Genomic DNA, 17,119 nt, shown 5'->3' on the forward strand with positions numbered 1-17,119 from the left:
CTTGCTTCATAGAAATTGTTAATGTTATTGGCACAAGGTTGTTTATAACATTACCTTATTCTTTTAATATATATAGGATCTATAGTGATGGTCCCTCTTTCTTCTAATATTAGTAATTTGTGCTTTCTCTCTCCTTCATCAGTCTTGCTAGAGATGTATCAATTTCATTAAAATGATCAAAGAGCCAGTTTTAGTTTTGTTTTCTTTGATGTTTTTCAAAATAACTGAAATCTATTCTTGTTATTACCTCCCTTCTGCATGCTTTGGGTTTAATTTGCTCTTTTCCTAGAGTTGTATGGATGCTTTATTGATTTGAGACATTTCTTTTTTCCTAATATAAACATTTAATACTAAAAATTTTCCTCTTAGCACTGCTTTATCTGTATCCCACTTATTTTGATATATCATGTTTTTTAAGTTTTGTTCAGTTCAAAATATTTTCTAATTTCCCCATGACTTCCTCTTTGGCCTATAAATTATTTTGAAGTACGTTGTTTAATTTTCAGATATTTGGGTATTTTCTCAGATACGTCTCTGTTGTTTTTTGTGTGTTTAATTCCACTGTGGTCAGAGAACATACTGTCTATAATTGCATTTCTTTTCAGTATGTTGAGGTTTATTTTGGTCTATCTTGGTGAACCGTTATGTGTATTCCTGACTTTGTTGAGTGGAGTTTTCTATAGATGTCAGTTAGATCAAGTTGGTTGATAGTGTTGTTCAGATCTTCTATATCATTACTCATTTTCTGTCAACTTTTTCTATCCATTTCTGAGAGAAGCGTGTTTTAAGTATTCAAGTGTAGTTGTGGATTTGTCTGTTTCTCCTTTCAGATCTATCAGTTTTTGCTTCGTTTATTTTGACAGTTTGTTGTTATGTGTATACACATTTAGGATTGTTATGTGTTCCTGGTGAGTTGACCCTTTTTATAATTTTATAATGTCATTCTTGAACCCTGGTGATTTTTATTTCTCTGAGCTCTACTTTTTCTGATATGAGTATGGCCACTCCAACTTTGTTTTCTTCTTTTTAATTTTAATGGTGGTAAAATATACATATAACTTACCATCTTAACCATTTTTAAGTGTATATAGTTCAGTGTTAAGTACATTCACACTGTGTTCACCCGTCACCGCCATCCATCCACAGAATTCTTTTCACCTTGCAAAACTGAGACTCTGTGCCTATTAAACAATAACTCCCCACTTCCCCCTCCCCCCAGCCCCTGGCACCCACCATTCTACTGTCTGTCTCTGTGAATGTGACTCTTCTAGACACCTCATCTAAGTAAAATCATATAGTATTTGTCCTTTCGTGAATAGCCTATTTCACTTAGCGTACTGTCTTCAAGGTTCATCCATGCTGTAAGCATGTGTCAGAATTTCCTTCCTTTTTAAGGCTGAATCATATTCCGTTGTATGGATGGACCACATTTTGTTTATTCATTCCTCAACAGACACTTGGGTTGCTTCCACCTTTCGGCTGTTGCAAATGTTGCTATGAACATGAGTGTACACATTGTTTGTTCGATTCCCTGCTTTCATTTCTCTTCAGTATATACCCAGAATTTACAGAATGGTATATATATCCAAGCTGTGTAAGCTTGTATAACAATGAATAAAGTCAGATAGGGTTAAAAAAAAAAAAAAGAATGGTGTATGTATAGAAACATTCCATTGTTGAAAAATTGTGTATGTCTTTATATATGTATGTAATATGTTGATTAAATATGATTGTATGTGCCTGGGAAAAACAGAGATGAATTTCAAACCCAACTAGTAGTTACCTCTGGAATGTGGGATTGAGGAGGGAATATTTTTATCAATCTGTATGTTAAAAATAATTAAAATTTAAAATAATATTAAGCCAGGCACTTTATATACACTGTTTTCAATTATTACACCCAACCTGTGGTAGGTGTTATTTCCCTTTATAGATGAGACCCAGAGGGCAGAACTAATTAGCCTTATGTCAAAGGGCTGGTTTGTAAATAACTGAGCTGAGGCTGAACCCAAGTTTGTGAGACTCCATCACGCATGCTCCTTGCCCCTTCAAATGAGTCCCTGTATTTGATTCATACCTAATTTTTAATGGATTTGGGCAAAAAGAGGAAACATTTTGAGCATTTCTCATGGAAATTTGCTTTCTTTTCAGAATGGTTTTGGCACACACACATGGTTTCTAAAGAGAATCCCCTACTCCCAGTATCCTTTGAGAAATGAATATGTAGGAGAGTTTGTGAATGGATACCGTCATGGCCATGGAAAGTTCTACTATGCCAGTGGAGCCATGTATGAGGGAGAATGGGTTGCCAATAAAAAACATGGCATGGTGAGTACAGACCTGTGAAGATTACAGTTTAAAGATTGTGTAAAAGCATGTCATTCTCTGCCTAGTAAAATGCATTGTCCATTTTGCATAGGATAACTTACCGTTTTGTTAAGATGACTACATAACTTTTAAAATAACTTCTAACATATCAATTTCCTTTGTATTTAGAGGTTATTTAATTAGTCTGGTGTGTGTGTGTGTGTGTATGTTAGGGTGGTTTTGGTTGCAAGTAACAGAAAATCTAGCTTAATCTTCCATAAATGATAAAGAATAATGTGGGTTTCAGTGTTGGTTTGATTCAGCAGCTCCATGACGTCGGGGTTTCTCCTCCATCCATCCATGTCTCCTACCATGTCAGCTTCACAGTTATGCTGCCCTCCCTTATGACTGCAAGATGGCTGCTGTGGTTCCAGGCTTCACGTCTACATACCCCACCAAGTAGAAGGAGAGAAGAAACTCTTTTTGGAGAAGTTTTCCACAAACATCTTTAGCTTCACTGAGCTGAACTGGGGGTCATTTGCCCACCTTTGAGTCAGACCAACCACTGGCCTGGGTGTGATAAATACCAAGAGAGTCCCCATTCTGTGATAGGCACCTCTGCTGTCATCAGCATATTTAATAAGCCACATTCTGTGACCTAGGGGTGCTTAAAGTTGGGGAGAGGTTGTGGGGCAGATACAGTGAGGGGAGAGAAGGGGGATCGGGGAGAGGAGAGAGGATCTACGTGGTGACAAGAGACTCCAGGAGCCTGACTGTATGTGGACTAAGTGCAGATCTTAACAAGCAAACAGAAGCCTCCAAACCCTTGAAAAAGATATTGATGTACGTTTACCCATGGTTTCCTTTTTCTATAATTTTTAAAAAAATATTTATTTATTTATTTGGCTGCACTGGGTCCTCGTTGTGGCACGCGGGCTCCAGGGCACACGGGCTCAGTAGTTGGGACACACGGGCTCGCTAGTTGTGGCACGCAGGCTCTGGAGCGCTCGGGCTTAGTTGCCCCACAGCATGTGGGATCTTAGTTCCCCGACCAGGGATCAAACCCACGTCCCCTGCATTGGAAGGGGGATTCTTAACCACTGGACCACCAAGGAAGTCCCTACCAATGGTTTTCTAAAAACAGTTTTCCTAAGCTGCAAAAAGTTACTTTTCTCTCTGCAGGGCCGATTAACTTTTAAGAATGGGTGTGTGTATGATGGCCCATTTTCCAATGACCACATAGCAGAGTTTCCAAATCTTGAAGGTGAACTGATCAGCTACCTGGACACGACTCCAGAATCTGCCCTCAGGAACCAGTATTGCAGATCCTCCATCAGTGCCGGTAGGGAGCGTCCACCTGTCAGCTAAAGGCAAATTAATGTGTAACATTGCATCAAAAATACACCTAATATTTCAGAAAACACAAGTTTCCTGCGAGCAACTGCTTTCTTATAGGTTTTTGAATACTCTTGTGTCACGCTTCTGCAGAAAGTCATTTTGAGATGACACTGAAATATTTTAACGTTTTTCACATTTATCCTGTATATTTGTCCTCATCTGCTAGAAACCATCAGAAAGCTTGATGGCAGTGAAAGTAATTCCATGTTAGGCTCGAGCATCGAGCTGGATCTCAGTTTATTGCTGAAAATGTACCCGGAGAGAGACCAATCAGAAGAAAAGAAGCAGGTAAGAACCTTCTGTATTGTTATAAATTTATATTTTAGGCTAAAACATTAGCAGACTCTCCACAGTCCTGGGAAGATGCAGTTGATGACTGCTGTCATGTATTGAATGTCCTTTATTTAAAAAAATTTTTTTAATTATTATTTTTGGCCATGCTGTGTGGCTTGTGACATCTCAGTTTCCCGACTAGGGATCAAACCCAGGCCCCCGGCAGTGGAAGTGTGGAGTCCTAACCGCTGGACCGCCAGGGAATTCCCTGGTTTGCTAATGTTTTGTTGAAGATTTTTGTGTCTGGGTCCATGAGGGATATCGATCTGTAGACGAGAGAATTTTATCGCTGTCATTGAGATAGGATGAAACAGGATAGGATTGGACAGAGCAGCATGAAAGTAATTCCACTGCCCAGATAACAGCATGTCTTTCTACTCTTACTCAGAAATTGCACGTTACTGACCTGGGGATGGGTGGGGAGAATATAACATTTATTGAGCTCTTACAGTGGTAAGAGGTAAATGCTATTGCATGTGTTACCTCGTTTAATTTAGAAAACAGGTTTTCTTTTACCTTTGTTCTTATCAGGTAAGATGAAGATACGTATGGCTTTCCCTTTTCAGGTAGAATATGCTGTCTTAAGAAATATTACAGAACTAAGAAGAATCTATAGCTTCTATAGCAGCCTAGGATGTGATCACTCTCTGGATAACACCTTTCTGATGACAAAGCTTCACTTCTGGAGGTTTCTAAAAGACTGCAAATTCCATCATCATAAAATAACCCTCGCCGATATGGACAGGGTACTAAGTGGTGAGTATTCCAGATCCTTCGCATCTGGTTTAAAGAGCAGTATAACATCACAGCACCCTGACACCAGTTAGGAAATGTTAAGGGAGTGAGGAAGGCAGATGTGGGGAGAGGTGTTCCAGAAAGCAACACATGGTCGTGTTCCCAGGGTGCTTAAAACGTGACTGAGGAGAGGATCTCATGAAATAACAGCAACAGTCAAAGACCATCTCTAGCAGGGGCAGCAAAGTCGGCCCGTGGGCCAAATCCAGCCCAACTGCGTGTTCCTATAAATAAAGTTTTATTGGAACACAGCCATGCTCATTTGTTGTCATCTTGTCCGTGGGTTCTTTGCCCTGCACCAGCAGAGCTGAGTGGCTGTGACAGAGGCTGGCCCACAGAGCCTAAAATATTTACCATCTAGCCCTTTACAGAGAAGCCTGCCTATCCCTGAGAAAACAACAACAATCCGCCCCCTCTCAAAAAAAAAAAAAGCCCCCAAACCGCCCAGTTGTCAGGTCACAAGCAGAGAGGATCAGGGAGGGCTTGGAATAGCCTAGAAAAGGCTTTAGAGGGCTTCCCTGGTGGCACAGAGGTTAAGAATTTGCCTGCCAATGCAGGGGACACGGGTTCGAGCTCTGGTCCGGGAAGATCCCACGTGCCGCGGAGCAACTAAGCCCGTGCGCCACAACTACTGAGCCTGCGCTCTAGAGCCCGCGAGCCACAACTACTGAGCCCGTGCGCCACAACCACTGAAGCCCGCACGCCTGGAGCCCGTGCTCTGCAACAAGAGAAGCCACCGCAATAAGAAGCCTGCGCACCGCAACTAGAGAAAGCCCGCGCGCAGCAACGAAGACCCAATGCAGCCAAAAATAAATAAATAAATTTAAAAAAAAAAAGAAAAGAAAGAAAAGGCTTTAGATAATCTTGGGCTTGGGCTTGACTTCAAGTTGAAAAGTCCCTGCAGTAAAATTAACAACTTTGAAGGCTTTATTCCTTTCAGCTGAACTGTGGCAGGCAGGCAGGCTCGAAGGCCTCAGATCACCTTCTTGATGTTAGAACTAATGCCTATTTACTTCAAATTTCAGTGTCTGAAACACACTTCAAACCCACTTAGAATTAGCAGCGTTAATCAGACTGTGGCTCAGACCACTTTGAAAAACACCAGGACAAGGTATCTTGTAATTTTCTTGTAAAGTGACCAGATGGAGCTCTTTCGTGTGGACCTTAATTTTTAGGTGGATGCTTATATGCTGTTCAGGGTAGTCTCTAGGAAAAAAATGTACTCCATTGTGTTCAGTTCTTTGAGTTGTGTCCCAGGAGCAAATAAGATAGAACGTTCTAGAGACCACCAGGCATCCTCCCCAATTTTCTTGTTTTAGCCAATAAGGACATACCAGTTGAAGAAATTCATTCTCCATTTACAACAATACTTTTGAGAACATTTTTGAATTACCTCCTGCAGTTGGCGTACCACATCCATCACAAAGAATACCAGTAAGTACTCCTTCTGGACCCCATGATAGGATGAGGGCTGAGCTCACCGTTAGGATTGTTATGATATTGTTCCTTTTTCTTCGATATTATTTTTTTTCACACTCTTGAAATGAAGGATCAGAAACAAAAGTTTTCCACAAATATTAACCACAAAACCGCTAGAAACAGGATTAAATTTTGTAAACCCTTCCGACGTGGGTCATGTTTCAATTCTGCACATAGCCCTCAAGTTTTTATTCAGAAATAGTCACCACCAGCTCTTCCTTAGACCAGAATTTCCTATCTTTCTCAGGGCAAAATTGATATTGTATCTTTAAAAAAAAAAAACTTTTGAAATAATTGTTGATTTACAGAGTGTCGCCAACACAATTCTCGTAACACAGAGAATTCCTATATCCCCTTCATCCAGCTTCCCCTAGTTATTACATCTTACAGAACCATGGTACACTTATCAAAATTAAGGAATTAACATTGCTACAACACCATTAACTAAATTACAGATTTTTTAAGGACTTCCTGAGTTTTTTCCCTTTTCTGTTTCAAGACCGAATCCAGGATCCCACCTTGTATTTATCACATCTCCTTAGTCCCCTACAGCTGTGATAGTTTGTCTTTTATGACCATGACACTTCGGAAGAATATTGGTCAGTTATTTTGTAAAATGCCCCTCAATTTCAGTTTTCTGATTTTTTTCATCATCACACTGAGGTTATGAGTTTGGGGGAAGAATACCATCCTATCAGGTAAATGACGTCGATCTGTCTCATTACTGGGGATGTTAACCTTGATCACGTGGTTAAGTGCTGTCAGCCAGGTTTCTCTACTGCACTTACTATTTTCCCCTTGCTGTACTCTACTTGTTAGAAGCCAGTTACTAAGGCCACCGCATACTCAAGGGGAGGGGAATTAAGTTCCACCTCCTGGAAGGAGCAGTGATTATGGTATCTTCTTAATCACAGAGACAGAAGCCCATCACTCTTTCTGTGTTTTACAAAACTGATGAATGAGAACATTCGCCCAAATGCCTGCCGTGTAAAAGGTAAATGGAAAACCAATAGGATTATATTTACCATAATATTTTCCAAAATAGAGTTTTGTAATCATCTTTTGAATGTTCATTTTTTCCATTACATCTTCAGGCAATTTATTCTGCGAGGCCCACCGGACACTCTATTCAATGAATTACGTGGATAAGTGCTGGGAGATCTACACTGTTTACTGCAGACCAAATGCAGCCCCTCCGCATGAGCTCACAATGGACATGAGACACTTCCTCTGGATGTTGAAGGTAACCACTCATGGCTGATACTGGCTTTATATTTATAGGTACTTTGATTTTAATTTAAGAAAGGCAAAATATTCTAGCTGTGATGTGCAAGGAACAAGGTGAAGGTCTGAGAGAAATTTTCGTAGCCATCAGCAGAGGAGAGTAACTCTAATGGCCTGTGATAGTGGAAGGAAGAGAAACAGAAGGAGCTTGTGCCCAATGGGCTTCCCAGCCAGGGGGGAGGGGTATGGTCGGCGGGGCCTCCAGCATCTTTACTGATGCAGACCTTTCCATTTAAAGGAAGGTGGGGGATGGATGTCACTTAAAAAAAACTACTGTTCACCAAAAAAGTGATTTAAGAAAATTATTAGTTTGGAAAATAGAATATCTAATTTATACAATATTCTCATATTCTTGGTAGTTTTTCTTTCATGATATTTTAAATTTATACTTGTGGGCAGATAAAAGATAAAACTAAAAGGATTGACTACTAATAGGGGATAGAGTGATTTAAAAAAAATTAAGTGTCACATGTATACAAAAAACTGGTTTTACAAATTTAAATGTCATATATACGAAAAACTAGTATTGATGGGAAATGATTTTTTTGAAGTACGTGGTTTTTTGGGATGGAATATTATACAGCTGTTTATTCACTTTCCCTCTTCTCCGTGGTCCCTTACTATTGATGAAATGAGGCCATTTGTCCCTGTAGACTGACTGGTCAGACTTCAGTTTTGATTGGCTGCATCCTCAGAGTTGATGACAGCTGTTCCTTTTCCCCTTTATTTCCATCAAAGTGGTCACTAGAATTAGAAGCTTGATTAGATTCAGGTTTTGTTTTTTTTTTTTTAAATCTTTTAAATGTTTATTATTATTTTTGGCTGTGTTGTGTCTTCACTGCTGCACGCAGGCTTTCTCTAGTTGTGGCGAGCGGGGGCTACTCTTCGTGGTGGTGCACGGGCTTCTCATTGTGGTGGCTTCTCTTGTGGAGCACAGGCTCTAGGCACGTGGGCTCAGTCGTTGTGGCGCACGGGCTTAGTTGCTCCGCGGCACATGGGATCTTCCCGGACCAGGGCTCAAACCTGTGTCCCCTGCATTGGCAGGTGGATTCTTAACCACTGCACCACCAGGGAAGTCCCTCAGGTTTTGTTTGTTTCCTGACGAAGCTGCAGGTGCTTCTGGCTAATTCCTGTTGTGTCACGTCAGGGATGCTCCCTTTTAGTGATGCTGAGATCAACCAGTGGGTCATATGGTGTCAGCAGAATCCTTCCATTTCAACGTTCCCCATAAACCTTTCACTAGTGGTTCGAGTAGCCCTGACAGTCATTGCTGACATCTGTTATTTCCTTAAGGGTCCCACAATAGTAATTGTCTATCATTCCATCTGCATTTCTTAGCTGTGAATCCGATATAAAGAAGAACTTTACCTCATCCGCTATTTGATGACTCTGAAATACACAGGAAAGGAAGGATAAGTGCTCAATTTTTCCCTGTATTCATTTTCAGAATGAGTTGATATCCTGGCAGTTCTTCAACAGTGACTAATGAGCTTTTGAAAACGTCATTATAACTCCTGGGCTTACACATATTTGATGTGTTTCAATCCACTGCAGTCTTCCCTCCATCCCCCATGGTCAAATTGTCCCACATTTGGCCAGTAAGAATCTCTCCAACTTGCTGCCTGCTACCTTGGCTCCATGGGTTAGCGCTGTTCATCAGTTGTGTAGAAATTTCCCCTATCGCTTGTTTGATCATTGCTGCAGAACCGTTTTTCCACTCTGGGACTCTAGCTAAAATAGTGTATAATACTGTATCCTCTGTATCTCTTTTCTCTATTTTCTCTTTGTGTAGCTTCTTTCAGCATAGTCATCTTGAGATTCATCCACGTTGTTGCGTGTATAAATAGTTCGTTCTTTGTTCCTGCTGAATAGCATTCCATTCGATGGATATACCGTGGTGATTTGTCTATGCATCCATCTATCAGTGGACATTTGGGCTGTTTATAGTTTGTGGCTGTAGAATAAATATAGTATGAACCACTGTGGACAGGTTTTGGTTTCTATGGGATAAATGCCCCAGGCGGTAATTATTGAGTTATATGGTGAGTATTTGTCTCATTTTTTTTTTAAAGACTGCCAAACTATTTTTCAGAGTGGCTGGATCATCTTATAGTCCCACCAGCAGTATTTGCCAGTATCTGTCTTTCAGTTGGTGTATTTAGAGCATGTACGTTTAATATAATTGGTTTGTTAGGTGTAAGTTTGCCATTTAATTTTTTGATTTTTGTTTGTTCTGTTTTTTTCTTTTTCCTGCCTTCCCGTAGGTTAAACATTTTTTAGAATTTCATTTTGATTGATCTAATAGTGTTGTTTTGAGTATCTATCTATAAATAAATTAGAATGGTGTCATCATTTGACCAATTCAAGTGAAGTACAGAAACCCTTACTTCCCTTTACATCTTTTTACCCCCTACCATTTATAATATAATTGATATTTCCTCTGCCTACCTTTAGAACCACATCAGATAGTATTATAATTTTTGCTTTAACTGCCAAATATAATTTATAAAACTCAAGAGGAAAAGGAAAGTATATTGTACCGATCCATATTTTTGCTTACAATATTTGTTCTTCCTTCCTGAAGTTCCTGGATTCCTTATCCTTTCCTTTCTCTTTAGAGAATTTTCTCCAGCCATCCTTTTCAGGTAGGTCTGCTAGCAACCAATTCTTAGTTTGCCTTCATCCGAGAATGTCTTAATTCCCCTTCAGTCCTGAAGGACATTTTCTCTGGCAAGAGGATTCTGAGTTGAAAGTCCTCTTTCGGCACTTGGAAAATGCTGTGCCACTTCCTTCTGGCTCCTGTGCTTTCTGATGAGAAATCTGCCATCATGTGAACTTTTTCCATGATAGGAAGGTGTCGTTTCACTGTCACTTTCAAGACTTTTGTCTTCGTCTTTAGTTTTCAGAAGTTTGACTTGTGTCTTGATGTGAATTTCTTTGGGTTTATCTTATGTGGGATTCACTCAAATTCTTAGATCTGCAGGTTTGTGTTTCTACCAAGTTTAAGAAGTTTTCAGCCCTTATTTATTCATGTACTTTTTCAACCCACCTTTCTTTCTCCTTTCCTTCTGTGACTCTGATAACATGAATGTTAGATCTTTTATTATAGGCCCATGGGTCCCTGAGTCTGTTTTTTTTTCAGTCTATTTTCTCTCTGTTGTTCAGGTTGGATAATTTCTATTATTCCATTTTCAGGTTCACTGATTCTTTCTCCTATCCCTTTCTTTATGCTGTTGAGCCCATCTATTGAGCTTTTAATTTAATTATTATAGTTTTTGGTTCTAAAACTTCCATTTAGTGCTTCATTTCTTCCATTCATTTGCTGAGACTTTCTTTTTTCCCCCATTTATTTCAAGCCTGTTTGTAATGGCTCATTTAAGCATTTTAATTAAAACCTTTGTCACTTAATTGTGTTCTCTGTCATCTTGGTGTTGGCATATGTTGATTCTTTGTTCCTTCAGTTTGATATCTTCCTGGCTATTGGCACCATGAGTCCGTGATTTCCCACTGAAACCTGAACATTTGAGTATGTTATGTTATGAGACTCTTATTTAAAATCTTCTGTTTTTGCTGGTTTCTGATGAAGTCCAATTATCTATTTTTTTTCTTTTCTCACTTGTGCCTTTGGTGTTAAGTCTAAGAATCCACTGTCACACACCATTGTAAAGCAATTATACTCCAATAAAGATGTAAAAAAAAAAAAATCCATTGTCAATCCAAGATCATGAAGACTAACCTCTATGTTGTCTTCTGAGTTTTCTCTCTCACTTTTAGGTCATTTTGAATTAATTTTTCTAAAGTATATGGTCTGAGGTAGGGGGTCCCACAATTCTTGTGTGTGTGGATCCCCAGCTGTCCCAGCACCATTTGTTGAGAAGACTGTTTTTCCCTCTATTGACTGGTCTTGGCATTCTAGTCAAAAATCAGTTGGCCATAGATGTATGGCTTTATTTCTGGGTTCTCAATTGTATTTCATTTATCTGTATGTTTATCCTCTTACCAGTACCACACTGTCTTGATTACTGTTGCTTCTTGATCATTTTGATATAATTTCTTTTCCTCGCTGAAATATTTTACAATCTACTTTTATCTTTGTTCCGAAATTTCACAGTGATGCAGCTTTGGTATTTGTCTTTTTACGTTTATTTCGTGAGCTTTAACATTGGAAACCTGTGCCCCTCAGTCCTGCAAAATGCTCTGGAATTACTTGTTCAGATTTCCTGCCTTCCATTTTCTCCATCCTTTTTGTGGAACATGGGTGTCAAACCTCCTGGACCAATTTAATTTTATTTTAGTCTTTTCTCTCTGACCATCCATATCTTTGTTATTTTTTGTTCTCCTTTAGGAGAGATTTCCTGCATTATCTTTCCCCTTCTATCTGAGTTTCTGCTATTAAATTTCTAATCCTTTGACCTTTTTAAGCATTTTGCTTGTTTTTAAAACATGGATGCAATCTCTCTTATTCCACTGAAGAAATGAATTGGGGGTGGGGGAGCTAAATGGAATTTTTTTTTCTCGGCTTTTTACATTGCCTCTGTTCCTTCCAAGTCCAGATCTCCCTTCCCCACCTCTGTTGGTTTTGTTCTCTGGCTTTTATATTAAGGCTTTCCCCATAGCATGTGTGGTGAAACTTGGCTGTCCACTCATAGATAGGACTGTGACACTCTAAGGCTGACTGGGGGCTTCCCTGGTGGCACAGTGGTTAAGAATCCACCTGCCAATGCAGGGGACACGGGTTCGAACCCTGGTCCAGGAAGATCCCACATGCCACGGAGCAAACTAAGCTCGTGTGCCACAACTACTGAGCCTGCGCTCTAGAGCCCGTGAGCCACAACTACTGAGCCTATGTGCCACAACTACTGAAGCCCACGTGCCTAGAGCCCGTGCTCCGCAACAAGAGAAGCCACCACAATGAGAGGCCCGCGCACCGCAACAAAGAGTAGCCCCTGCTCGCTGCAGCCAGAGAAAAGCCCAAGCATAGCAACAAAGACCCAACACAGCCAAAAATAAAATAAATAAATAAAATAAAATAAATAAAGGCTGATTGGAAGTTCATGTGGATGAGCGGCACTTGTCAAAGATTAGGTTTCACTGTGGAGTAACCAAGCCAGGAAACTGCCCCACTTCTCCCCTTTCTCCTCCCCAGCCCCCAGTTTTGTCTTTTGTCTTTTTGGCTGTGGCGCGTGGCATGTGGGATCTTAGTTCCCTGACCAGGGAGCGAACCCAAACCCCTTGTATTGGAAGTGTGGAGTCTTAACCACTGGACTGCCAGGGAAGACCCTCCACCAGCCTGTGGTTGACAGAGCTCTTCTCTTGGATGTTCGATTTTCCAGGAGAGGATTTCTCCTAACTCCTGCCTAGGAGATATGAACCTGGTTTTCATAGTTCTTAGAACAGAGTGGAGGGAAGGGTCAGTGTGAAGGGAGGGCCCTACTAACGTGCACTTTCCCCTAATTCTTGTTTTCAGCAGGACTGTGACTTTAGGGGAGCCACATGCACTGTGGTTCAGTATCTCCAGCGAGTCAACCTTCTGTTTTCAGTCTAGATGCGGAAAGGGTCTTCACCTAGACTTTCTGGGAGTCTTCCTGTGTTCAGCCTTACCTGTAGCACGGCTTTCAGAGCTGACTCCTTCCTGAGTTCCAACTGGACTCGACTTGCCTCTTGCCTCCCGGAGCTCTCAGCTCCTTGTTCTGCTAAGCCCATCAGTCCAGTGCTTTCCCACCAGTAGAGCTGTGTTGATATCTCACATCTGGGTCATCCATTCTCCCGTTCTCTGTCCTATGTTTATGCCTCTAAAAAAATCTTTACTGTTGTCTTAGCGGGATTAGGGAAGGAGTAGAGAGGTAAATACCAATGTTAATCCAGAATGCTTTTCAAAATTACCAGTTTTTAAGATACTTATTTCTAGACCATCTCCTTAAAGTGCTGTATTGGTATAAACTAACTTTAAAAATATATAGCTGTTTGTAATTATCGGCCATTATGATTTGATTGGTTGTTTCTTTTACAGAGATTTAAAATGATAAATAAAGAATTAACAGCAAGCAAATTTGTGGAGGTCATAGCAGAGGATAATCCTTTCATGCATGATGGAATTGACAGCAACTTTAAACTTGAGGTTTGTAAACAGGTGTCACGAACGGTACAGATCCAACTCAGGCTGTTTGCTCTACCTTGGACACCAAGATTGGATTGGCACCAATGGTGCCAGCACGGCCACCTCTCTGGGTCCACGTCTGACACTGTGTCACACGTGCCGCTTAGCTGTTCCCTGAATACGCCCACCACACCCCTACCTCAGGACATTTGTACTTGCTAACCTCCGCCCCTGCCAACTGTTTTTGGCTTATATAACACATACCTTGCCTGAAGGCTGACAGTCAGAAATCAAGGTGTTGCTGGAATCTGATCCTTCTGAGGGCTGTGGGGAAGGATCTGCTTCAGGCCTCTCTCCTTGGCTTGTAGAGGTTGTCTGCTCCCCATGTCTCTTCACATTGTCTTCTATGTTTCTGTCTGTGGGTCCAAATTTCCCTCTTCTTGTAAGGACAGCCGCCACATTGAACTAGGGCCCACCCTAACGGCCTCACTTTAGCTCGATTATCTGTAAATCTGAGCATACTGGGGGACAGGACTCCAACTCTTTTTTGGGAGGCACAGTTCAAACTTAACAGTCTTCCCTTTGCAACGCCCCCCCCCATTCATATCCTCCTTGTGTACAAAATATGTTCACCCTATCCCAGCATCTCCAGAGGGCTTAGCCATTCAGCACCAACTCTTAACAGGTGCCACTTCTCTAGTTGTCCAAGAAAAAAAGAAATACTTCTGAAAGTGACTGTCCTCAATTAGCTAGTATAAAATAAAATGTTTCCGGCAAATAGAAAAATGACTTACAAGCTAAGGAGAGAATATACATCCTCACAGATCTTTTAAATGCTGTAGTTTTTATTGCAAACTGGTGTGCGCCCATGATGCCTGAGTGTTGAACAAGGTGGTACTTTCTGGAGAACAAACACCCAGAAGAACTGCTGGTCCGCCTCGAGGTGTGTCAGGATGAATAAGACCCTTTATATTTTCTTCTATTTCAGCTGGTTTTCCTGGAATTCTTTGAAGCTCTGTTAAGCTTCGCACTCATCTCTGTTACTAACCAATCGACTAAATTCTATTTAAATTTTCCAAATGATGACTCGTCTGGAAACAAAGCTGGAAGCACTTATACAATGATAAATCAGGTAAGAAATAATATCTTAGAATTTACAGAGTAAGGAATGGGTTTTATTCCGGAATGGTTAAACCATCATCAAGACTATCTTGGGCTTTTGTAACCCTTCAGGAGATAACTTATTTAAGACTTCTTTTCGCATTCTGAAAGGAGTGTATTGTCTTTTTTCTACATTAGGGAAAATGTATTTTCTGGTCATGACCTATGATAGTGGAGATGCGTAATGAGTGTCAGAGGGCCTACTGACACCTTCAGGGGTGTGGGGCTCCCCTGGCTGGACCACGAGGCCTACGGCATCTGAGGTGGTTTTTATGAAACGTTTCATCCCATGATCTAGTGTTTACAAGAGTGGATCGCTCGTCACAGAGCACAGATGCCAAGGAACAGCTCCTGAGCGTGTGCAGGATGCTGGGCGCGTCCCAGAGGACAGGACCTGTTCATGGGGCTGGACACTGGGCTTCACGCCAAAGCCTTGGGGGAGCAGGGACAGCATGGGCCGTTGACCGAAAGATCTAGCCGCTGGGTCAGATGGAGCGGGGGTTTCAGGGTAGTGGGCTGGAAGGGTTTCTGATCGTTGAGTCCTTCATTCGGAGCCACAAGGGAGAGTGTTGGGGGCCAGCGGAAACCCCAGCTAGGAAATTCGCCAGAGCTGCTCACTCAGGGAGACCTCTCACTGTTGGTCATCTAAGGAGCACCTCTGACCACGAGTCCCAGGATGTGCCTTGGACCCTCGTGCAGGTTCAACTTCAGTAGCGCCCAGTCCACCCGATCAGCAGATACGCCCCCTCCAGGTCATCCGAGAGCCTGGCCACAGGCTGGGGCTGGGTCATGTCCACCTTAAACTCATCCATGCCTGCGTGGATGGCAGCACATGGACTCCAGTAACCACACACGGACACGCTGGCCTCGGGGACAGCCTCAGAAACCATCCGATCAAGTTCACGTCTGGTTTCCAATCTGGCACCGCACATCCATCAAGATAAACAAGTCCTATTATAACCATACAACGGGGAATGAGCCAGCAGTGAAATAACTCATAACACATGCCAACAGCATGGGTGCATTAATTATGCTGGGTGAAAGAAGCCAGACAGAAAAGGATACATACCGCTGTGATTCCAATGATGTAAAATTCTAGAAATGCCAAGTGGTCTGTAGTGACAGAAAACAGGTAAGTAGTTGCCCGAGGATGAGGGAAGAGGGCTTCCTGGGGCACAGGAAACCCGGGGTGATGGATACGTCCACTCTCTGAGGTGATGGCTTCACAGGTGTAGACACATCGAAACTCACCGTCATAGTGCGCGTTATGTGCAGGTCATTGTAAATCAATTATACCACGTTAAAATCACATACACGTGTGTCTCCACGGAAACCAGAAATCCTCTTATGTGTTTGTCGTTGATCAGAACACCCAGAACAGGAGTCCAAGTGCTCTAAGAAGCCAGGAATCTGAGGTGCAGGATGGCAGCACTAACTCGTCTTCAAGCAAGTTAGGAGTCTTGCTTGACATGAGCAAGATAAGGCAATCAGAGGTTTGTATTCACAGCTACCCATGAAAACAGTGCCGCGGCCATGGTATCTACTGCTGCTGTGCACCTGCTATGTGGTGAGGGCTCTTCTGGTGCCAGGGTTCTGGCGGGAACAGAAAGCCCGTCCTCTCGTGGGCATCACATTCCGGGGGAGAGAGGGACGTGGTGACACGTGAAGAACAGGAAGAGTGAACACCCTCGGGGTGCTTACCAGGTGCTACGCACTTCCCAGGGGTCCGCTCATTTAATGCCCAGACGACCTGTAGGTGCTTCATCGGCTCCAAGGGGGAACTGAGGCACAGAGAGGTCGAGTAACTTGCCCACTGTCACAGAACTGGTAAGCAGTGGAGCTGGGGATTTGCACGCAGGCAGTTCGACTCCAGGATTTACACCCATTACCGCAGTGCTATACTTCTTTACACTTGGGAGGGATCAGTGATGCGGTGGAAAGCGAGGCAGGCGGTGGAGACTGAGAGACAGGGTTGGGTGGGAAGGGAAGGTCTTCGGATGAAGCCACACTTGAGCGCAGCTGCGGGGAGACTGTCCTGTGCGGGGGCCTTGAGGCGGGAGCACCTCTGGGGTGTTGGAAGGGGTGTAGCAGCAGGTGTAGCCACGTCGGCGTGGCCCAGAAGATGCACTGAGTGAGGCAGTGCCCGGCCGGGAGGGGGCTCTGGGCAAGGGGGGTCAGTAGGCTCACGATGGCTTTGCTGTTGACAAACCTGTAAGGAAGCTCTTGGAATTATCTGCATGTATTTTGAAGGCTGTGGAGTTTGAG

General features: G+C 42.3%; 1 protein-coding gene across 3 annotated transcripts in view; it reads left to right on the forward strand.

Annotated features, from left to right (window-relative positions):
- RSPH10B (radial spoke head 10 homolog B) overlaps nucleotides 1-17,119 on the forward strand; it is a 40,677-nt gene that overhangs the window by 16,792 nt on the left and 6,766 nt on the right. For all 3 annotated transcript variants that reach the window (XM_030763725.2, XM_022587730.3, XM_089895644.1), the window contains exons 7-16: nucleotides 2,152-2,328; nucleotides 3,490-3,649; nucleotides 3,872-3,993; nucleotides 4,605-4,794; nucleotides 6,153-6,267; nucleotides 7,227-7,306; nucleotides 7,407-7,555; nucleotides 13,607-13,714; nucleotides 14,682-14,825; nucleotides 16,222-16,347. In XM_030763725.2, the coding sequence (XP_030619585.1) occupies nucleotides 2,152-2,328; nucleotides 3,490-3,649; nucleotides 3,872-3,993; nucleotides 4,605-4,794; nucleotides 6,153-6,267; nucleotides 7,227-7,306; nucleotides 7,407-7,555; nucleotides 13,607-13,714; nucleotides 14,682-14,825; nucleotides 16,222-16,347 (1,371 nt within the window). The remainder of the gene's footprint in view (nucleotides 1-2,151; nucleotides 2,329-3,489; nucleotides 3,650-3,871; nucleotides 3,994-4,604; nucleotides 4,795-6,152; nucleotides 6,268-7,226; nucleotides 7,307-7,406; nucleotides 7,556-13,606; nucleotides 13,715-14,681; nucleotides 14,826-16,221; nucleotides 16,348-17,119) is intronic.

This window comes from Delphinapterus leucas, chromosome 15 (assembly GCF_059928025.1).
Source record: "Delphinapterus leucas isolate spDelLeu-1000000601 "Yukka" chromosome 15, BTC_Dleu_Yukka2, whole genome shotgun sequence".
Lineage (NCBI taxonomy): Eukaryota > Metazoa > Chordata > Mammalia > Artiodactyla > Monodontidae > Delphinapterus > Delphinapterus leucas.